The sequence below is a fragment of the Lates calcarifer genome, linkage group LG11 (assembly GCF_001640805.2).
Source record: "Lates calcarifer isolate ASB-BC8 linkage group LG11, TLL_Latcal_v3, whole genome shotgun sequence".
Taxonomy (NCBI): Eukaryota; Metazoa; Chordata; class Actinopteri; family Centropomidae; genus Lates; species Lates calcarifer.
This window is the reverse complement of record NC_066843.1, coordinates 12,441,663-12,465,358: the sequence shown is the minus strand read 5'-3', so window position 1 is coordinate 12,465,358 and position 23,696 is coordinate 12,441,663. Positions and strand designations below refer to the sequence as shown.

At 44.1% G+C, this 23,696-nt stretch overlaps 2 protein-coding genes across 2 annotated transcripts in view; one reads left to right on the top strand and one right to left on the bottom strand.

The window, feature by feature from the left end:
• The first annotated feature begins 869 nt into the window (after nucleotides 1–869).
• On the top strand, nucleotides 870–5,537 carry LOC108880294 (uncharacterized). The gene is made up of 4 exons (XM_018671743.2): nucleotides 870–1,078; nucleotides 1,556–1,903; nucleotides 2,018–2,124; nucleotides 2,922–5,537. Exons 1-4 carry the CDS (start codon nucleotides 1,030–1,032, stop codon nucleotides 3,132–3,134), a joined length of 717 nt encoding a protein of 238 aa, XP_018527259.1. The 5' UTR covers nucleotides 870–1,029; the 3' UTR covers nucleotides 3,135–5,537.
• The window catches only part of LOC108880287 (trinucleotide repeat-containing gene 6C protein-like), a 44,953-nt gene continuing 24,587 nt past the window's right edge, over nucleotides 3,331–23,696 (bottom strand). Inside the window, 17 exon segments of the mRNA XM_051073731.1 lie at nucleotides 3,331–11,001; nucleotides 11,088–11,227; nucleotides 11,337–11,410; nucleotides 12,290–12,508; nucleotides 13,621–13,770; nucleotides 14,154–14,330; nucleotides 14,628–14,792; nucleotides 14,896–15,136; nucleotides 15,287–15,370; nucleotides 15,638–15,757; nucleotides 16,020–16,169; nucleotides 16,444–16,662; nucleotides 16,862–16,939; nucleotides 17,073–17,239; nucleotides 17,814–18,008; nucleotides 19,716–21,624; nucleotides 21,626–22,224. Of these exon segments, the coding sequence (XP_050929688.1) occupies nucleotides 10,605–11,001; nucleotides 11,088–11,227; nucleotides 11,337–11,410; nucleotides 12,290–12,508; nucleotides 13,621–13,770; nucleotides 14,154–14,330; nucleotides 14,628–14,792; nucleotides 14,896–15,136; nucleotides 15,287–15,370; nucleotides 15,638–15,757; nucleotides 16,020–16,169; nucleotides 16,444–16,662; nucleotides 16,862–16,939; nucleotides 17,073–17,239; nucleotides 17,814–18,008; nucleotides 19,716–21,624; nucleotides 21,626–22,224 (5,084 nt within the window). The 3' untranslated portion in view covers nucleotides 3,331–10,604.

Genomic DNA, 23,696 nt, shown 5'->3' with positions numbered 1-23,696 from the left:
ATATATACATTTAAAAATCTGCACAAAAAGTCTAAATGTCATTGATTGTTTCTGTGGAAATGTATATTCAGTGTAAAACCTAAGTGCTGCAGTACACCAATATACAAAAAAAAAAAAAAAAAAAACTATAAGAATGCAATACAGAAATTCAGCTGTTCAGTTCAAAGAAAGACAAAATAGAAAAAGCTTCTACATTATTTACATATAAGAGTATCTAAAAATCATAATTTGTGTATGTTGTCGTATTATAACATTTTTGATATTATAATTTGACAGTTTTTGACAATTTTGCAGTGTCTCACTCATTAAAAGTCTTTATTTTCTGGGTTTTCAGCTTGTTTGAAACACAATAAAAATTGTGTAGTGCAAAAAAAAAGGCAGAGTATTTATCCACCAACATGCACATGTTCTTAGGACAACATTCAAAACCACTTCCGCTGGAAAGTTCCTGCTAGGTGTTGTGGTTTGTGTAATACCACTTATAATAACCAACCAACAACAACCTCTCTACTGTTACTGACTGTCCACTTGACTGTCTGTTAACTACATTATCAGACAGATCTTACACGCTCCAGACATATCCGATGATACAGACTGAAAGTGATATTCTTGTCTCTTCTGTTCTCACTCTATAATAAAATTATAACCTGATTTTTTAAAGCAGTCAGAGGAGTCACAGCTCAAATATTTTTGTCTGTTCACTATGAAACAAAGCCCTCAGAACAAAAATGGAATTAGTATTCCGGAACAGTGCAATTTATAGTTTATGTTTAATTCTATACTCAATGGGTGTGTTTTCAGTGGCTGAAGGCGTTGAAGTCTGACACGTGACATCCTGATCATGACAAATATTTAGAGTGTACAGGACGAACCACAGTATTTTAACTGTAGTTGTGGCGTTGAGGTCCTCTTCCTGCTTTGAGGTGAAGAACAATAAATAGACTGAGGCTGAAGGAATCAGGGGGAGTATATTATGACTTAGTTCTGGTGCATCATAGTGTTTTTTTAATTAAAAAAAAAAAAAAAGCCATGAAGATGAATACGACATGCATTCTCATTTTTATTCAGCTCTTTGAAGGTAAGACAAATTCACATTTTACCTACAAAAAGTAGAATTGTCTTTGATTAGCTGATTTATTGTAACACTAAACAAATAATATGTATGAACAGAAATCTGACATTCTTGTGTTTAAATTAAATTTGAACTTTGAGGTCGTGTTTATATTTGCACTTGACAAACATCAAAGTATTGGACAAATTGAAATTCTGACCTGATGACGGCCCTAATATTGCAGCAAAAATAATACAATTCATCCTCTGGGGACCCTGAACGTGTTCCCAAAATTCTGGATCAGTCCATCAGGTAGATGTTGAGATATTTGACAGAACAAGTGAAAACTTTGACCGGCTGAAGTTCAACTATCAAACTATCAAAACATTTGAATGAGAGACCAAACTGTCAGCCTGCTAGGACCAACAAAGAAGAACTGTAACAGACCGACTGTTCTAAAATCTGTTGTTAACTTTTACCAGAACTTGATTTTTTCCTCTCCAGCCAATGCAGAGTTGATCTTCAGGCGTCTGACCGCGAGCCAGTCACTGGAGCTCTCCTGCTCCCCTAACAAGCTGAGCCTGAGGGGCCTCCACCTGTACCACCGTGGTGCCCAGACCCAGACCACCCTGCTGTCCATGGCCAAGGGCGGCGAGATCAAGGTCAACCCGGAGCACAGGGGGCGTCTGCACCTCGGCGGGGGGCTGGACTCTGCTCAGGTCAATGTGACCATATCCCACTTACAGCACAATGACACGGGACTGTACATGTGGGAGCTGAGCTACAGAGAGGAGAACTACTCTGACCTCATCCTCAGTGCTGAAAAGGTTTTCTTGCTGGTCGAAGGGGCAGGTAAGTGGTTAAAAACATCTCACTATGCTTATGCTCTGCTGCCGTTTTATTTACTGTTGTTGTTGTTAATGCTCAGATTTTAATGTGTGTTGGTGTGTGTTTGTGGTGGTGCAGAGAGGCCGTGCCAGTGCTCTCCCAGGTACCCCCCTCTGCTCTTCACCATCTTCGCAGCAGCAGGGCTGATTGTGCTCACACTCTGCTGGCTGGCCACAAAAAAATGTGTGAGTATCTCCTCGTCACTTAATATTTCACAAAGCCTAGTTATGTTGTGAAGTCACAGTTCTGTTTTCTAGTGAGTGTTAATGAAGTGCTTTGTCACACTTTTTCTATGTTTAATCCACATCTTCTAACTGTGTAGAGACTGCTATTCACTGTACTTTCACATTTTCTATCAGTTAGGAGAGAGGTCTCTACCTGCCAGCCCAGCTACCAGACACTGTTGAAAATGTTTTCTTACGTGCAGCCCACAAAGATAGATTTTTTTTTTTTTTTTTTTTTTAGATATTTCCCTTATCTTGAAGTTCTGTAGCAAGGCTGAAAACTGCAGGATAATTCAGGACAAAATGTCTCTCTAAACCCAAGAAAAGAGAGTGGAAGCATAGACAGCAACAGATAGACAGTTTAAAGTAATTATTCCTTGTCTCATGTGAAAGGAAATCTTTGTTCAGCAAGAATAAATGCCACATTATTATTACATTATTATGCCCCATGATTTAAACTGCAATTATTTGGAATTATCAAATCATCACTGGTCAGTTTTTAGCAAAAATGACACATATTCTTTTGTTCCAGCTCTTCAGTGTAAACACTTGCTGATTTTCTCACCTTATCATGACTGTAATCTGAATATCTTCTGCTTTTGAAGTTTTGAAATTTAAAAGTAGCAAAATCACACTGGAGCTTAAGGTCCTGAGAATTAACATGCACAAAGTAAATAATAAGTGCAGAAGCTTCTTGATATCGAACATAACACTAAACATAAGTGTATTTCTAACTAAGGATGAAATAATGTTTGTAGGTGAAGGTGAGGCATCATGACAGACCACAAGCTCCTGTTCCTATCTATGAGGAAATGACCAGGAAGCAGCAGAGCACTGGAGTCCCCCAAAATAACCATGAGGCCCCCTCACACCTGGAGGAAGACAACTTCCCCGTGTACGCTAACCCAAACATCCGGCCGCCACAGGACAACTATTACGCCTGTCCCAGGCAGCTCGCCCTCAGAACCTGACGTGACCTCTGGCATCGAAATAATGGTGCTGCGAAGATGAACAGGAAGTGACACCAGCTCTGCTGCAGTGTCTTTGCAGCAGAGCTGGTGTCAGCTGCAGAACAAACACACACACATGCTGCACTGATGGTGACTCTTCCTCCAGGAAATAAGAAACAGATGCAGAGAGACGAGCAACAAATAATCAAATGGCACATTTTTTTACAGCCAAGAAAAAAAATGCTATTTTATTAATATTTGAAAGAAGCTCCATAGTTCATGAAAACATTTGTTTCGGTGCATGTCATGTAACAATCACATTCTATGAGGAGAAAGAGATATACAGAGAGAAAAAATAAAACATTACAAGCCACTGACTTCTCATCAAATCTCAGTACAGACATTTTTACTTAATATTTCAAAAACAAAAAAAGGCAAACAAAAAAAAAAAAAAAAAAAAGCAGCCCTAATCCCATACCCCCACCCCACCCTCTGATAAACCTTAACAACTGAGAAAAAAAACCCTTGAGGGTGACAGGCTAGAATCCCACAGTGCTAAAGAGTGAGACGCTCATTGGTTTTAGGAATACACAGCATGGCGATGTAGCGCTAGGTCGATCTGAATCAGGGGAAGGAAGCTGGAGGCGGAGGGCTCGAGATCAGTCACCTCTCCACCCCCACCCTCCCTCCACCCCCTTAAAAAAAAAAAACCAAAAACAAACAAACAAAAAAAAACAATAAAACACATTGGATCCCAAAAACCCCTGCAATTGATCAGCCACTTAAGAAGTAGGCCATAAAATCCCCATCTTATGCCCCCAAACCCCACCCCCCAAAAACACTTGTGCATAGTTTCATGATCCTTTACAACCAGCTCATGTTTTTTTTTTTTTTACAAACATCCTCCAAAATGTGAAAAAAGTTCCACAAAAGTCTGATTTATCTATTAATAATACCCGCTGTGGGAGAATGAGAGAGAGAAAGTGAGAGAGAGAGAGAGAGAGAGAGAGAGAGAGAGAGAGAGAGAGAGAGAGAGAGAGAGAGAGAGAGAGAGAGAGAGAGAGAGAGGAAAGAAAGATTAATGCACAATGTTCCTGATTCAGTCAGGACGGGACCTCATTAAGAAAACACAATAAAGATTCAAACATACAGCATTTTGCATGTTATTCACTGTCTCTTTTTTTAAACAATCAAAATCATTGACCATTTTTTTTGTTTTTTTTTTTAATGTAAAGCAATTTTTATATATAGATTTATATATAAAGCACTCCATTTTCATTTAAAGTCCATTATTTGGTTATTATGTAACTGCTACGGATTTAGAAACAAAAGGTATTTTCTCTTCTTCTGAAGTCCATAACTTTCAGTGCTTAGAATTGTTTCTTTTAAATCATCCTTTTCTTTTTACTCATCATAAAAATGTACATTAAAATGGCGTGGAGTTGGTACTCTGGAACCCTGGCCTTCCTGAGACAAGATCCACTTTTTCGTGTGTGTGCAAGATAGTGAGCAATTATGTCTTTTTTTCTTTTCTTTTTTTTTTTATATAAAGGAAAAATATTATAATCAACATAAAACATACAGGCTTGAGATAGTCCATGAAATCAACTTTAACACAGAACAAAGAAGGTTAAACAGAACAAGACAACACTGTTCAATCCCAGAGTTCTGAAAGTAGCACAATAAATCTTCATTCTGTGAAGTGTTGTTTTTTTTTAATAAATGGAAGCATTTGTCCTTTTTTTTCTTTTTTCCAACATTCCCATGGTTTAATTCCTTTGTGTTGCAGATTTTTTTTGAACTCCAGAAAAAAACTAAAGTGTTTGTAAACTGTCAGTGGCCTTGCAGGAAAACAAATGACAATATGAGTGAATCGAACATAAGTGAAAACAGAACGAAAGCTAACAAACCAAAAAGGTAGGCACCTCTGAAGTGAGCCCTAGAAGCCAAGGCTCAGTCTGATGTCTCGTCCTTCACTCTCTCCATTGCTCAGATTTGGGAGAGCTGAAGTCCTTCTACCCCAATCTATGGCCACAGGTCTGCAAAATACTTTTTTTTTGCTGCATTTTTTTTTTATACATATGTGATTTTTTTTTAGTTTTCTTTTTTTTTTTAGGTTTATAGTCTGAAAAATGGTGCAATACTCAATTATGATCCATACTTTCTTGGATTATTCCACAATGAAAGCCACTAAGGTAGATAAACATTACATTTTAAAAACACACTTATTTTAGTCCTTGAGTAAACATTTACACATGAACTGTCCCCGTCTCCCCTCAGTACTTGTATCATGTTGTTCGTTTAGCTGGATGAGGGGTGAGGCCGACACTCAGTGCAACGCTAGAGGCTAGTAACAATTAACATCAGAATATATTTTTGACAAGCAAAAAGAAAAAAAAACAAAACAAAAAAAAAAAAACAAAATCAACAACATAAGTATACTGAATTGAAAAGAAACACGAGGCGGAAATTCCTCCGCTGTAATCACGAGCTCTCATACACATGTTCACCTCACGCACCGAACATTCATACAACATACAGTACAAGCAGCCTTGTGCAAACACTCAAATACAACAGATGTAAATTTGCCTTTATATCGACCTTTGTTTTCAACAACACTCGTATTTCAAATTTAATTCACTCTGAACCGATGTTATCAAAAATCTCTGAAGTGTATGAATGAGACAAAAAAACCACTACAAAAAGTGTTCACATTACATTATTGGCGCTTCTTTTGATTCAAGTATTTGTTTTCATTATTTTGTATTACTCTGATATGTTTATGATCTTGTTTTCTGGGAAATACAATGTTGAGGAGGATACACAGGGTAAGGGCAGAAGCCAGGGCAGGGGAGGGGAGAGGGCTTAGGTTAAGTGGAAAACAGAGAAATCTAGCCATATACACACATACACCCATTATATATTTTTGGTTGTATACTGTATATGAACTAGCATGTGCATATTCAACCCAGGCCTTTGTTTTTTTTTATAAAGAGATTTGCTGATTCAAATCTTGTTGGAACCCCTGCCCCAGAACCCTTGTCTGATCCATGATTGAGAAGCATATTTTGCTCAAGCTCCAGTTGCCTTTGAGTCGATGTGACTTTTTTTTTTTAAACAAAACAAAACAGAAAAAAAAAAAAAAAAGGGAAAGCATTCGATTTTCAACACTAGACAGGTAGATAAGGGTTCGGGGGTGAGGGGTGTGGGAGGGGGCGGGGCTCTCAGTGCTGGTGCTGCGCCAAAGAAATCCAGGGCACATCTGAGACTCGACCTCCGTCCCAGTCACCCCGTCCTCCCGCTCTATTCGACTCCCCCACTTCCACGCCGATTTCTTGATTCAAGTCCAGTGTTGGGGGGGGGGGGGGTTAATGCAGGTTTTCAGGAACTAACAAACGCACAAACGAACAACACAGGCAATAGTGATTGTTTTGTTGAATGACGCGAGTCTTAAGCAACTCTGGAAGAGGGCGAATCCCCTAAGTTTTAAGACTTGGTACCGAACTTGAGGTGTGTCCCTGTGTCTGCTGATACACCAAAGCCAGATATATGTATATATATCTATATATATATATATATTGGCTAGTGCAACCTTCGAGTAGGAGGTCCAGAGTGAACCTTCCTGGATACAGCTTCCCCGCAAGTGGCCCGGAGAACAAGCCTTTGTCGGGGGTGAGAAGGTGGCAGCTTGCAGAGACACAGAACACAGACATCTCAGCCTCAAAGTGCACAGCTGAAACAGATCTTTTTTTTGTAGTTTCTAGTTTTTGCAAAAACCTTGATGATAAAAAAAAGATAATGTTTTTGGTTTTTAAAGAGATGTACCCGATGTGACCCATAAACAGTGCACAGACACATACAGGGACCACCCCACCCCGCCTCCTCCTGCAGCCTGGTTCGCCACTAAAACTTCCAGTCCCTCGTGTTGGTGAAAGACCAGCACCATTCATCTGTCCTGCCCTTCTACTCCTCCTCAAACCTCCTACAGCTGGGGCTTGTGGTATACGCCCCCTGCAGCAATAAAAAGAACTTAAGTCTCATCACGCTAAAGATAAATCAGGATATGGCAAAGTGGAAGTAGATATTGGAAAGATTGGTTGACACAAGACTGACGAAGTGTCTTTGCCAACCACTAGTGCCTCCAGCAGGTCATTTAGTGTCATCTAGTAGCTCTGTCCACACAGTAGGAGACTAAACCCTTGAGGAGAGGCTCTTCTTTCAGTGTCCCCTACATTTTATCCGGGGGGGGTTTCAAGGGAAGCTGCCTGGTAGTAAAGGTTGAGAGATAAGTGGAGACTGGCAGATGTGGGCAATGGCTGTGATTTTCTAGATGGCTGTGAACGAACACCTCCTTGTCTTTGCATAGAAATGGAAGGCTGTCATCAGTTGAGGTGGTTCTAAGCGTTAACTGAGTGCTCCCAGAGTTAAACATAAAGCACCAGTGTGAGTGAGGCGCATCAACATTAAAGGAAGTGTGTGTTATGAGACGACGTAGAGCAGAGGTCTGGCAGCCCGGAGAGAACCCTTTTTCGACTACACAACCCTTCCCACTTGATTTGACTCTTCAAACCCCCACCCCGTCTGACTCCCAACATAAAGACCTCCTCCCCCCACCCGTCACCTTCCTTTTCTACGGGGATCTGCAGTGTTTTGTATGGCCTTGGCTGCACGGCTGAGGCGTACCTCTGAACTACACACTGGCTCTGCCTGTGAGGCAGTGGGAGGGGCAGGAGAGAAGCTGAACACTGCATAAAGACCAATATTAAAAAGCCATGAAATCATCATCAGAAAACAATCATCAACTATATCATCAATGATAACAGCAACAATATCAGCAAACTTCTTACAACAATAAAATAAAAATGCACACTGGCAATTCCATAAGTGAAACCATGAAAAAAAAAAAAACACATCAAACGCCTCCATCTCTGGCTAAAGTGATCCTTGCAGGAGAGAGACAGAGAGAGGGAGAGAGAGTGGAAGTGGAGGTTGCTGAGGACAGACTCTGGCGCAGCAGTAGTAGTAGTAGTAAATTTAATACACGTGGGCCAGTTCTGAAAGAGCTGCTCTTGGCCTTGGAGGCCCCAGGGTGGGGTTGGGGTTTGGTGGTGGCGGCAGGAAGAGGAAGGAAGCCAGTCTGTAGGGGGATCCGCAGGGAGGCGGCGAGTGAGGGGAGAGTGGCGGAGGAGGGAGGGAGGGGTGAGGGCTGCCGCAGAGCACTGCGCTCTGCAGCAGGCAGGCACTCAGTGGCCACACTATCACACAGGTTGGCAGGGCCTCCAATAGAAAGAAGATGAAAAAAGCAAAACAAATAAAAAATAAAAAGGATGAAGAAGAGATGGCGATCCTCCCTGCTGGACCCAGTAGAACATAAACACGTCGAGCGTTTTCCAGACACCAAGGCTAAAGATTTCAAAGTATGCAATGTAACAGTGATATTTACTTTGATAAAAGAGGGTGAGGATGAGTGCTTTCAGGGTCTTTCCCTGCCGCACCCATCATCAGTCGAGTTAGTTCTTTCTTTGTATTTCCCTTCACTTTGCTACCATGTTTGATATCCTTCTTGGTCCCACCGACTTGAGGGAAGAAGGATTGAAAAAAAAAAAATCTTCACATCCATGTTAAGTTAAAAAATAAGTATATAGAGAAGCCACTAAGCAGATTGCTTTTTTGTCTTTTTCAGTTTTTATTTGCCAGTGTTGCTTCTCCTTTCTTCTATTCGTTGGCATTGAGGGTATAATGAGCTGCAGCGCTCTTGCTAAGTGCTATGATAGACCACCTATTCACAAAATCTTTGCTTCATACTCTTCTACCGATGCAAATTTGGGCCGAGAGAAAAAAAGGGTCATCTGGTCTTCTGGGTAAAAAGGAAAACAGGTGGCTCCTCTCATTTTGGTTTGATGCCTTTCCATCAAGCGCGCGCGCACACACACACACACACACACACACACATACACACACACACCTATCCCTCCCCCTCCCCTAAAACTAGTCACTGGCATAAGTGTGGAGAGTAAGCTGGCTGAAGAAGTGCTTTGTTTGTACATCCTTGTGGTTGAAGATGGTTGAAGACCAGCTTGCTACTCTCCTGAGCGCACACACTGTTAGGGGATGGGGGGGGTGGGGGCGGGTAGTAGTGGCAGTTTTAGGGTTTGGGGTAGGTTAGGTGGTTGGCTTGCGGGGCAGGGGGGTGGGGCAGATACAGTTTTTGCAGTTCAATCATTCCTCATAGTCTCCTCTCTTTCTGAGAGAGGCCATGGTAGGGTGCTTGGACGGTAGAGTCTGTGGCTTATATTGCACGTCACTTGAAATGGTTGTTTTGCGGGTGGAGTGGGGCGTTGGGGGTGGAGGGGGGTGGTGGTGGTGAGCATCATTGACTACACACCATTGGGAAACATTTACGGCTTGAGGTTTTTTTTTTTCCTTCTTTTTTTTCCACTACATCAGTGAGAGGGTCAGAGACTGAGACCAAACTGCGAGTTGCCCCGCAGGTGAGTTGAGGTGCATTGAAGTGTTTGTCTTTACAGTTCCATAGTAATAGCAGTGGTTCATTTCGTCGTCTGTCACGTCCGCTAACTGTAACACGTGACGACCCCCAAAACTATCCCCAAACTCCCCCCCCACCCCTCACCAGGTAAGATTGACAGACACATTTGAATAATATCATTTCTTAGCTTTGTTTGCAATGGTTCAAGAAGAAAAAGAAAAAAAAACACTACAAAAATAAATGGCTTGAACAAGGCGAACAGAGTTGCATCATTCCCTTTGAGCGTTGTGTGGGGAACTCAATCTGCTTGCAAAAAATGCACTGAAGTTGTGAGTTGCTGTGGTTGCTTACGTTAAGCAGCATGTACTCTCCACTCAGGTTTCACTGGCTCAGAAATAAGGGTGTGCAAGTGTCCGTATGCTTCTTCACCAAGTACAGAGTGAGTGAGGATAGCAGGGCAGGAAAGAGGTTAAGGCTAATATTAGTGCTGAGAGAAACAAATGTTGAGTCTGGACCAGCTGAGAGTTCAACAAGCACTCTGATTGAAGGGTTTTAACTTTGGGAATGATGCCTTTTTCATGGATCTCTGAGGTGCAGTATGATTGCCTCAAAAGGCAGAGAGGGATTACGCAAGTTTAAAGATGGCAGCTCGTCATTGTGTCAGTTTGACTAAAGTACATGTTTCACACGGCGAGTTCGCAAAAGTTTGTTTCTGTAAAAAGTTCTCTTTCTTTGTTGAATGAAAGACTTCTTCCTGTGTCTCCAAAAGTAAAAGCTGAACACTGTGACCAAAATCTCTCACTGAGATTCACGAAAGAACTGCAACTGAAATGTCGTTACAAACAAAAGGAGTAGAGGAGGTCGACGAGGGTGAGCAGCGACGGTGTGGCCTCGTCCTCCTCTCGTTTCTCCTTTTCACTGTTACACCCACACTGATTATCTCCACATTGATTTGAAAGGTTTTTGCTCCTGTTGGTTGTTTGTTTAGCCTGGGCTCTTCTGTCCTACATGGACTCCCCACTCAGCAGGTCCCCAGGCAGCAGCGTATTGATTGGGGTGGGACTCCCCATGACCCGTCCCTCCTCTCCGCTCGGGGGTCCCCACAGGCTAGAATACTGCGGCACGCTGCCCCAAAGCAACTCCCCGCCTGTCTTTGCTCCGCCTGCTCCCAGGCCGCTGCTACTGCCGCCGCTACTGCCGCCGTTGTTGTTGTTCCAGTGGGGCGAGTGGCCGATGGGGTGAGAGGCTCCAGACCCGGTCCCGCCCATCCTTGTCTGATTGGTGCCTGGAGTGGCCTGCCAGCTGGTTGTTCCACCGAGTGACTGGCCCTGTGCAAAGAAGCGGTTCACTTCCTCCTCCCCGGCAAACTCTGCCAGGATGGTGGTGTTCCCGAGCACGCACCTGGACAGGGATGAGAGAGATAACATAAGTGAGTCATGTTTAAACTCCTAAAACTCCACTTTGAAGAAATGCATTGATGCACATACATGTGCAGGGACTTCTGAGCCTTGGCAGCTTCATCCTTGGAGCTGTAGCGCACCACAGCGTTGCCCTGTGTCAGGTTGAGGTGGAATGTGATGAGGGGCCCGTGCTGCATGCACAGTGTACGCAGAGTCGAACCATCAATCTGAAAAGCAAGGATAAAGCACACAGAAAGAGAAAGGCCATTAGTGGACAGATATAGGTACAGTAAATGCTTAAAGGCTAAGAGAGAGCATCTGATCGTAAACTGTTACCTGAGGAGTGAGATTCCTCAGAACCAGCCAGCTACTGGTCCTGGTGGAGCTGTCTGTACTCCACGTGGTACCTGCTGTGTATTGAGATGTAAAGACACAAAAAGGCAGCAATTTGTTAGCACAAAACCAAACCAAAATCAGTTACAACTGAATGGGTGGAGTCAATTTCTAGAAAAACCACTCAATGTCAGTTGACACTCGTTCAACCACAAGATCCCCCTAAGGTGTAGGCAAACCTGCCTAAGCTCTACCTTCAAAACTGGCCTGTGGTTGTGTGCCACATCAAAGTGCTGCTTGCTCTTCATCATCATACTCACACTATGCACACTACGCCTCCACAATCTGACATTCAGACAGCTCGTATTTAATGACAGAATAAGAAACATCTTAGCTCTGCAGTATGCCTCAACTAATTTCAGTTGTTAGACATGCATTTTCATATCCAATATTTTCACATAGAAGGCATGAACATTAGTTTATATGTCATGTGTGCCTACATGTCTTGGTCTGCAAAAATTCTTTAGACTTGCAAGATTGTTAGAATCTATTCACTCACTGCTAAAAGAAATCAATAAACTTGAATAATTGTCATGAATACTCTCAGTTCAGAATACATGCCTCTACATTTTTCAGCTCACCGAGGGGTTTGAAGCTATTTATTGCAATTATAAGAGACAATAATAATAAAATAAGTTCATCTGTAATGTTCACAAAAATGACTGACTTGTGTACTTTTGTTATCTTCTCTATCTACAAACAAAACGTTTGTGAAAAGGTTCAAAACTAACTTTGATGAAGGAGCCTTACACTGTAATATTGACCATTTCATTGATTAATAATGTGTCAGTTTTCATTATAAGATCCATCTTATCAGCTGCTGGAAATTACTACTGCAGAGGGAAGCTTGAAAAACGTTGGTGCCTGGCATCCTAAACGTTTCACAACAAGACTACCTGTGGTGTAAGAGCTGCTCCAGCCTTGGGCCAGACCCAGGGAGTTGCCCCCCCAGGTTGAGGAAGGTTTGGTGTTGGTGAGGCCAGGTGGGGGGCGGGAAGGGGCCGTGGTGCTGCTCCGGGGGCCCTGGGGGACCTTCCACAGCTCATGGGACAGAGAGGCCTGGCTGTGAGAAATGGGGCCTGGAGACCAAGTAGATTTCATCTCTGACAGTTTACCTGGACAGAAAAGAGGGAGGGAAAGGTTGGCCTGCAGAACCAAGTGACTGAAACACAGCTGCTCCCACAGGAGGGAATCCTGCAGAGCAAAATGAGTACTCAAGTGCCTCAACAGAAGGGACTTAAAAGTTCTTTCGTTTTTGTCCAAAGGAGAGTGCAAAGATGGATGTAAGGAAGTTTTTACTCTTCTTCAAAATAGTCAAACAACAGACATTTAATTTACTCGAGCAGATCGGTGGCTTAAAGTTCAGCCCAGGAAAACCAACAAGCTACACCCTCTTCTGTTTCACACTTCCCATACCACACACAAGGAGGAAGGAAAAACACTAACACCATGGGGGAAATATGCACTGCATGAGAAGCAAAGTTGACAGGGAGAGATCTCAAATGAGGGTCATATCTAATCAGGAGGAGTGACTTGAATGAAACAGGAGAGATGTGGTTCTCCGGTGAATGGTTGAGGCTCTGGGTCTTACAGTAACAGGGGGGAGAGGATAATGTTGATTTGCAGCAGTTGAGCCACTGCAATGTGGGAGTGGGGAGTTATGGATAAACCATGTACCTGCATCGTCCGTCTCCGGGGACGACAGACTGAACGAGCTAGTGTAGGCACTGACTGGCCAATCAGAGGAGGGAGGCAGAGCCTCGTTCTGAGATGAAGTGGGAGAGGAGCCTAAGCCGATGCCAGTAACACAAACAAATAGACAGACACAAACAAATAAGAAAAAAATAGCAGAGAGAGAAAATGGAGTAAAGGAAAAATGCACTATAAATGATGACAGTAAGCTCATTAAGAAGAGTATAGATTGGTAAATGACAGTGATTATAGAGATAGTTAAAAGTAGGAAAATGAAGAACAAAAGAATAAGAAGCAGGCTCCCTCTGGTGGCAGCAGCTGCATGATACTGTCAGACAATTTCAGTGGACTTAGAATACACAGGGACACACAGCTTGTTCTGTAAAATTTATTTTTAAAACAATTGGGGGAAAAGTATTTTCTAAATTTTTTGCTTGGAAATACTGTGTTTTGCTATACTGTGACACAGAACATGACTTATATGGCAGGAATATTTTACTGAGACATTTTTTCTCTAAAAAACTTTGATCCTCACCTCCACTCCTGTCCCGCAGCAGGTAGCGGTTGACATCTTGGATGTTGGTGTTGATGGTGGGCCCACTGGGGACACTGCCAGGGGTCACGTTGGGGTCAGTCTCGGGGTCGATATTCTGGAGGCCCTTCCAGGGCACACCAGGGCAGAACTCTGAGGATGAAAATTAAAAAATGAGCAAAGGTTTGTTTTCTTACCAACAGGACATAAATAATAAGTAACCACAGTCTAACAGTAAAGATCACCCACTGATGTAATTTATTGTCAGCTAATAACCTGCCAGGTTGCCAAAGTTACCTGGGTAGTTACAATTAACAGATCATACATTAATAGACCTGTGTAATTATACATGATTTTTAGTAATGGAAAAGTGATCTTTGTCTTTTTCTTTCTTCTGAAAGTTTTGCCAGAATCCTGATTTACTTCATTCATATTCCAAATCATGTTATTACTTATTGTTAATTATTGCACAAGTAGCAGGTAACATGGCTAACTAAATGAAACAAAAGGGATGACAGTGATCCTTATCTGGCTACCTGGTGGCCAGTTGATATTGGTCCCATTGGCCATCTTGTCACTGCTGCTCTTGCCCTGTCCCCAGCTGTCTGGGGGGACGAGGGGGCTGGTAGGAGAATCTGAGCTGGACATCAGGTTGTAGGGACTGTAAGAGTCCTCCAGCTGAGGGGGCTTACCAGGGGGACCCAAGTTGGCACCTGCATACAAAAAACATTAGAGGTGACGATGAGTGGGTATGTAGCTGTGTGAATTTTTACCATCTCTCTTGCATATATAACATCCTGTCTGACCCACATTTCAAATCTGAACATGGGTCTTTGGTGTCAGAGGGGTTTAACGTTACAACTGGGAATACAGATTAATTTAGAAAAAAATTACTGCATTGCTTTTGTTTATTAGCAAAGAAGGCCAAACTTAGCATCAGAAAGAAATAAAGCGTTATCTAGTGGTGACATTTCATCCTTAATTACTCAGGATTCCCTTTCCTTTCTCACCATGCTTGCCCAGGTTGGGCTCTAGAGGAGAGGAGCTACCAGAGAGGCTTTCGATGGAGTTTGGGTGCGTCCACTGTGACAGGCGCGACTGGGGCTGAGGGGGTTCCTTCATAGACAGACTTCCCACCTCCATGCAGTTTACATTCATGTTTGGATTCAGTCCAGCTGGAGAGAATGACACAACAATGATGTGTTACCACACAAGACCACATGTATCAGTGCAGCATTATCTATTTGCCATCCAGAGAGCAAGGTTAATGCCACTCACAGAGAGAGTAGGGGCTGTAGGCGTTGGGAGATGACTGCGGCTCTTTGGTCTGCAAGTCAGGGAGGCCTGGAGCCTGGGGGTGACCTGGAAATGAGTCCAGGGTGGATTTGGCCCCGCCAGGATGCAGGCCCGAGTGGGAGGGGGGCGGCTGCTGTTGCTGCTGCTTTATCAGCAGGGCCTGGGCCAGCTGACGCTGGTGCTGTTGGATCTGCTGCTGCATGTTATTGATTGTACGTGCAACCTGGGACGAAAACACAATGGAGACGGATTTAGAATCTATAATGTGCAGGTGTTACATCTGGCAACTGAAATAAACACAGGTCTGGACTGTTTTTACAGTTTACTATTTTTCAGGCAATCAAGATAACTGAAGGTTAAGAGGGAAACTTACTTGCTGCTCTTGTTGTCGAATGGGGCCAGAAACATTGCGCTGCGCCTGCAACATCTGCTGCTGAATTTGTAAACGCTGGTATGCCTGTGTATTAGGTATAAGCATGGTTTCAATGTCAAAAGATGTCAGAGTGTCAGTACAATGCAACAGTACCCAAAAATAATAAAGACGGCATTTAATAAAATGGCCTAATCTACATGTACTGAAAACATGAGAGTACAAATTTATAGTTTAATTAAAAATGCTCTTTATGGGTTTGTGGTCAGAGATATATGCTATGTGCACTCTACAGGCAATTATAACTGTTCTATCTAATAAAACTAAAAGGAGATATGGCTGAGTGGGACTCACCAGTTGCAGCTGGTAAAGTTGATTCAGAAGGGTCATATGTTGAGGGTTTATTGGTGAGGTTAAAAGTGCAGGATTCAGACCAATGTTTTTTGCTGCAAACTGTAAGAGCTGTGCTTGAACCTGTGGGCCAACATAAAAACACAATATTTTAACAAAATTAAAATGTGAAAGAAAACATATGTTTGAACTCGGTGTAGCATCTGCCCCTCTACTGCAAGTTTAAAGAGGCCTAAACTGATGCATTATAAATGGGAAACATACCACAGATGTTTTTATAGACTAAAATATTTATTAATGCATACATTAAGACACTTTGCCTGCTAATTTGTTTATAGAGTAAGTAAGAAATTGGGTCACACATGTGTATGGCATGTGTGTATACCTGAGGGGAGAGAAACTGAGGCACTTGAGCACGTAGACTAGGCTGAGAGGAGCTGAGAGGCGGCACTGGCGGCTGAGGAGGCGGCTGCGGCTGCTGCATGGCCCGGGCTTGTGCTGCTCCACCGCCACCAAACATTCCACTCTGCATCTGCTAGATAAAGGAAGAGAGAGAGAAAAAGAGACAGTCAACTTCTACTTCGTTGGATTAGGGATAGATTGCTAATCATAGCCTCATAATTCTTTTTTTTTTTTTTAAATCTAAAATTAAGTACAGTTTGTCTCGGACAGTTATCACCCTACATCCAACTTGGGGCCTCTCTAGATAAAATAATGTTCCCATGGAGCTCATTCAAAAACACCTGTTAAATATTTCCTGCACTGCATTTGCTGCTATCCTGTATCTAACTGATGAAGGACTGGCTCACCTTATCCATGAAGGGCAAGCGGGGGTCTGCTGAGGGGTCTTTGGAAAGAAGCGGAGGCCGAGGGCAGCTCATGGGCTTGTTGATGAGCCCGTTGTTGTAGTCGTGGCCAGCTATCCCCATCCCCCGCTTGTCCAGCTCCGTCTTCTTCTCCAGCAGAGCACTCATGGCCTGGTCCAGGTTCATGTTGTTGCTCTTCAGAGCCTCCTCTGCTGGATCCCTCTGGAGAACAAATCCCAAGACATCAGTAATCAAGAGAAACTAATGGGAAAATGGAGGGCTGAACAATATACAGTTTTAAATCAAAAGCTTTTCATGACTAATGTCACAAACACAAAATTAAAAAAAGACTTTTTCATCAAAACATTTTACAAATTATACATTAATAAAACATCACAGTGTTAGTATCAATTCAACTCACAGGGAAGCCCATGTCTGTCAGCTGTTTGATGAGACGATTCATGATCCAGGCATCTTCCTGCTTCCCTGGGACCTTCCCCTGGGGAGATGATGATGATGGAGAATTATTATTACTACACTAACTCAATAATATTTTACTACGAAAATGTGATATCAAATTATTTGCACAGAACTCAGGAACCATTCAATTTGCAATTCACCCTGCTTAGCACCTTCTGTGGGCCTTTTTTGGATGCATTGCCCCAAGAGTTGCAGGAGGAGTTGCTCTCCTGGGAGGCAGCGCTGTTCCACATGTCTCCCTCCTCAGCATCCCACTGGCCCCCCGACAGGCTCAGCTCCTCAGCTCCACCTCCCCATCCGTCTTGCATAGGTTTGGGGGCTGGAAAACACAGAAGAGATGATGTCCACAAAGGAGTGTTGAGGACAAATATGAAGGTTTAACTTGGACACATGCCTTATGTGATAACTTATGGTGTTAGTGATAGAACCTTGCAGTATTGGAGGCTTTATTTTGGAAAATGTAACCCTTTAAATGTGTCTGTCATTCTGCATCCACCTGATTCATGTCTGACTGAAGTATCAAGTAGGTTATCCTCTTGCCTCATGTATAAGGTTAAGACATCTCTTTGACAAAAGAGAATGAAAGTGACAAAATCCAAGTCAGAAAATAACTCAGAACAGACAACTTAAATTGAAAAAGTAACCTGATGCACATCACTACATAAGAGTAATCTGACTCTGAAATATAACAAGCCCACTAGGGGTCAGTGTGGATTTCTCTGTGAAGCATTCTTTCTTCCCCTGTGCCATACTGATGTCCTTCACTTGACTTATCAGGAGAGAATTACTGAACTTTTTTTCCAGCAATGGAGCAGCCATGTGTTGTCATTATTCCTCGAAGATACACGCTTAGTAAGGACTGATTCACAAAACCACACGGTTACATTATTTACCAGGTTTGCATGATGCAGACGTCATTGTTGGGTTGCCCCTGCCAAAGCTGTCCGGGTTACTGTCTCCCCAGCCTCCACAGCTCCCACTTGGTTTGCCCCAGGCAGACGTCCCATTGTCCACACTGACCGGAGAGGGTGCAGGTTCCCCCCAAGAGCTCTCTGATTTTGCGTGGGAGCTGGGTAGCTCTCCCCAACCTAGAGGACACACAAAGACAATGGCCTGTCAATAAAAATGTTTCATTGTTCATAAGCCAATGTCTAAAAAAATCATGCTTTCAAAGCTTTACATATAAGTATATATAACATTTGGCATTGTGTCTGATATGACTCATTTTCTCTTGAGGAGGCAGAAAGCGATACTATGGAAACAAAATGATTTGGAACCTACAGTGTTACAGTGAGAGAAACTTTCTGTATATTTTTTCAAATGTTCATTGATTGCATTTACTAACAGTATCAGCAGAGTTGAAAAATACAGCAGCATTTTCACACACACCACACCACAACCTGATGTTATGGTGGTCTGTAAGTTGTATTGAATTTCCTAGCCGTTCATTTGTCAAACAAATCTAAATGGCAACGTATGAAACACTGTCAAGCTGTTTGTGCTCGCTCGTGTTAGCATACTTCAGTGCTTAATAGGAGTTTGCCATGCTCACACTCTCTTTAATTCAAAATTCACCACTAATTAATTTAAAACTAAGCTCTTTGTTTCAGAAAAAGTCTTCTTTTCTATTATCTTGTTTCCTATTTGTTAATATAAACTCAGTGTCAACTAACTGTGTCTCTGGTAAACACAGCCACCACATTTATCCTTCTGGTTCGGAGTGTGAAAAGCCAATCGTGGCAGGGAGACAGAGACCTGGGCTTGGCTTAGCAGGATGGTTGACAGAGGGAGGAGATGCCCATTTAAGATTTTGGCACAGCCTGGTCCATTTTGGCATGAGACACAGTGCTGTCCTTGGGCCTGTTGGAGTGCCAGGCTCAGCTTAGCTCTCTCCAGGAAGAGGTCAAGTCCTAAGGGCTGCTCCAAAATTATATCATAAAATTCAACCTTCTTGTATGACTGGCCTAAGTGCTACAATGCTCTTAACATGACTGGGATAAACAAACTTATTAATGTTGTTGTTTTTTCAGCATATTCTGCCCTCAAATATGATCACTGAGTTATCCTGGTTTGTTTTTAAGCCACTATATGCATAACAGCCTACAAAAGAGGCTACTATCAGGTTTCATTGGGCAGTAGATAAATCCTGCCTAGAGTCGACATGCAGGGTCAAATGAGAGACAGCAGGGGGCGTCTGAACCCTCTCAGTTGTTAAGGGCTTGCTCCACCTCCTCCCTGCAACTACTGACAGATGGTGGCTCCCATATAATCACACACTTCCGATCCGTCTCAAACTGTTTGTGGTGAATCGCTATTTTCACGAGGCACTTTGTAAACAGCATTCTTGTGTTTCCTTCGGGTACCCATGTGGGGTTTCCAGGGTGACCCGCTCAGACGTGCCCTGTGTTGTGAAATGTGAGGAGCCTCATGGAGGGACAGGGCTGGCACTGCTTAACTCATTTGGATAGTCGATTAGATGTAAATCCAAAGAGGGCAAACTAGGTCAAGATTTTACCTTTAAGTGGATCAACAGCTTGGAGCTTAACAGCGCACTATGCTAACAACCCAACCAGCTTTCATATTTGACACCTTTGCTTTGAACAGAGGAAAAGAAAAGAGAAATGGATAGAATCTGAACCTAATATAATTTACCTTGTGTTACTTTTTGAATATCTGAAATCTAATCACCTTTAAAATGTGAATATCAACAATGTTACTTTATCTGTATACTATAAGCCAATGAATCTGACTTGGCACCAAGGCACCAATACATATTAAGCATTGCGTTGTCTTACCTTGAGCCATCATGGGACCCCTGTTGTGAGATGGCCCGGGCTGGTGTTGCACAACAGAATCCATGGGCCCACTGGTGGGTCCTGGGTTTTGGGAGGTTTGGCTGTGGTTCTGTAAAGGTGCAGGTGGCCCGTGATAAGGGTGATTGTGAGAGTGGGGGTGGTTGTTATTGGGGCCTGGGGGATTATTGCCTCCAGTGGTAACTTTAGCCTGGGACATTCCTGGATTGTTCCTGTCCCACAGGTTGACTGCCTTGTTATAGGCACCGGGGTCACCCCAAGCTGAGGTCCCGTCATCTATCTCCATCTTGCGTCGGATTGAAGGTGGGGAGGGCTCTTCCCAGCCTGTGGGCTCAGCTGAGGACTCCTGCTTACTGCCACTCCAGCCTCCACCTTGTTTCACTGAGCCTGAGCTACCCCAAGAGCCTATGCCCCCTCCACTGCTACTACCACTGGGCCCATCCTGAGGCTTGCCCCCCCATCCTTGAGAAGGGCCACTGGGACGCTGGGAAACTGGCTCTCCCCAGCCACCATTTCCTCCAGCTCCAGACATCCCAGGTCCTGAAGCAGACATTCCCCAACCTCGTGGATTTTCCTTCCAGCCTCCTGCTTCTCCTTCCCAGGCAGGGTTAGTAGGACTCTTTTTGTTCTCTTCTGGTTCTCCCCAGTCCCCTGTGTTATTGCTCCCTCCACTATTGCCCCAGCTATGGGATGCTTTTGGTTGCTCTCCCCAACCCTGGGATGTTGACTTGATGTGAGAATCATCCCACCCACTTGACTTCTCCTCACCCCAGGACTGACCACCATTCTTGGGTACACTGGTGGTGGGGCCTCCTGATGGGGAGTTTCCCCAGCCACTAGGGCCACTTGGGGGCTTAATGTTGTTGGGTGGCTCTCCCCAACCAGAGCTGGGCTTGTTGGTAGCAGCTATGCTTCCACCCCAGCCTGAAGCTCCCTGAGAACCAGGCACATCATTTTTGCTCCCAGAGTCAGTCCTCTGAGTGGGGCCCATGTTAGTGTTGGAGGGCCCCTGGGCATCGTTTGGAGTGGTTGGGCCAGAGCCCCATGATTCAGTGCCTACATCATTCTTGCGTTTAGTATCGTCCATATCCCAGGAGGTGTGCTGGCGAACAGGGGTCTGTCCCCAGCCAGTGTTACACAGAACCCTGGGGTCCAGATCCTGGGCAGGCAGCAGAGGAGCTGGATTATCTCTGGATGAGCGGTCTCTGCGCTGGGGATGTCCTTCCATGCTGTCACTGCTACCTTCACTGGCACCAGCTGTGCTCACTGCTCTGCTCCAAGGACTAGCCTGTGGATCCTGGGGAGGAGAGCTGGGGGCATCCCAGCCTCCCTGGGCTTCTTCAGTGTGCTGTTTCCCCCAGTCTCCTCCGGACTGGTCACCCCAGCCTCCAGAGTTTCCTGCTCCACCTCCTCCATGGTTCCAGCCAGAGTCCCAGCCAGGTGTCTCCTTAGATGAAGGTGCCTTAGAGTCGCCACTGTTACCCCATACTGAGCTACCATCTTCTCCATTGACCTGTGGGCCCCCTTGTGGGGGCTGGCCCATGGAACCCACGCCTACAGGTGCACTACCCCAGCCAGGCAAGCTGCGGATGGGGCTGGGAGGTTCCTGCTTATTAGTGTGATTTGGTCCATCAGTTTTAAGGTTCTGAGGTTCTGAACTGAAAGACACATTCGTGGACGGGGAGGGGTGTGGCTCTGATGTGTCAGAGGCCATTATGTTACCCCAGGCGCTGCCAATCCCCGAGTTGCTGTTAGTGTTGGCTCCGGTACAGGTGCTGGTCTGGGCTGGTGGGGGGCCAGGTGGATTACAGAGGTTGGGTGTAGGTTGAGGAGGTGAAATGGTGTTGGCTCCCCCTGAGCTGCCTCCCCCTGTGCCACCCCCATCATGCCCCTAACATGGGCCAGGCAGATGGGTTGGCATTAGGGTTTAGGTTCAAGTTAAAGTTGGTGGTGGAGGATGATGAAGAAGAGCCCCAGCCCCTGCTGCCTGCTCCCCCAACTGGACAGTCACTCTTCCCTTCATTCCCCACTGAGGACTGAGGGGGGCAATGGGAGGGTCCAGGCCCAGAGCCCCAGCTGCGATTGGCTGCAACCTGGCTAGAGAGCATGCTGGTTCCAGTATGATTGGCAGGGCTGGGCCCACTGTTGGCCTTGCTGCTAAGGTGGTTGGCAGGAAAGTGGCCTGTCTGGCTATTGGCCCCTGTGGCCATACTCACTGCACTGCAACTACTACTAGTACTGCTGCTGCTGCTGCTGCTGCTGCTGGTCAAGTGACCAGGGTCAATATCCAAAGGGCATCCTCCTGGAGGGGCCTGGCTCTGGCTGAGGGTAATAGAAGGCCAAGCCTCTGTGTCCTTCTGGTCAATGATCAGTTGATCCCAACCACTGAGACTGGTGGAAGATGCAGCACTTGTGGCACTCCTGTTGGCTGGCAGGTGTCCCCAGAGGGGATTATCATACTGGGCTCCCTGGCCACTCTGTGGGGGCAGTTCTGTATGGGAGGAAAGAGAAAGAATAGGACATGAGCAAGAGGATGAAGAAAGAGAGGTATAAGTTACGTACGTCATCACGCCCACATATGCTTAGTAAGGTTGAAATACCATGGCAACACGTAAGGTGTCTACTTATGCATATATCTACTTCACAAAATGCTTTATTAATGAAAATGAAAATAAACACCACCCACGCTGAAAGTGCAAACATAGAGAGGAGATTGATTAATATGATAACAGAGTGAGCTTTAATTAGAAAATAAATACAACATTCAAAAACTATACTTTTTTCACTAAGAAAAGAGGAGAAGATATTCGTAATGTACAGTACAGTGTTTTTGTATGTATCACCAACATAAAGCAGTCATGGAGTGAGCTACAGAAGACCTGTAACAATTATCTGACTTTGCTTTCAATGTTTATTTCCTTAACCGAAACCACAAGACAGATTATTGCTGAAACTGAAAATAATTCACTCTTTTTATTTTCCAATGTAGTGACACTCATCAGGCTATTTTATAGTCATCACTGGATATTATTCAAACTGAGAACTGTAATATTTCTGTGCAGAAATATAACAAATAAAATTTGAACAACAAAAATGAAGAGAATCTTGCATGCAAAACTAAATAATAATAAAAGTTGTTTTTTTTGTTTTCTTTTCCTATTTACTAAATAAATGCATATTTAGTAAATAGGGTTGAAATGAACCAAATGGAAATTGTACCACATGCAGAATTATCTTGTCAAAGTCATTAAATGACGCATACTTTTGCCATATATGAAATGAGTAGCTAAGCACTGTATCCTCCTAATACATCACCCCAAAAAGCACTCTGATATTTGGGAACCATATTAGAAGATGCAATCAATGACAATGGCCATGCAGCTGAGTCATCCTTAATGTCTGACCCCCTAACAATTACAGTTATGACCTCTGCTTAACATGAAGCACAAATAGTCTTCACTAGCCCTAGGCAACCTGTCTTCTCACCAGTCTCCATCTGCCTGTTAAACTGCTCTGACAACCCAAAGTAATGATTTGGCTCTTGAGCTCCCTAGAGTTCTACTGTGCATAAAGATCTTGGTACAGTATAAGCCCACTGCAGATCATGATTGCTGCACAGATCAACCTGAAGCCCCCACCCCCACCCCCCACCAGCTGTTGTTGTTTACATGTACCTTCACATGCATGCTTAGTTTGTATACATAGACTCACAACCACATGAGGGAAGTGACAGCATTTGTGTACCACCCCATTTTTACTTCAGAGCTTGCAACTAAAGCAGAGGGAGAGAGAGAGAGAGAGAGAGAGAGGGCAGTGAGTGAGAGCAGGGGGGAAAAAAGAGGGCACTGTGTTTCTGACACACACAGCGCTGTCGTTCTGTAGCGTCACTCTACTGAGAAGTGCAGGACCGCCATTTTCTCAGTCCTGAACTAGAGCCAAAAAGGCTCTGAGCTACCGTCTGTA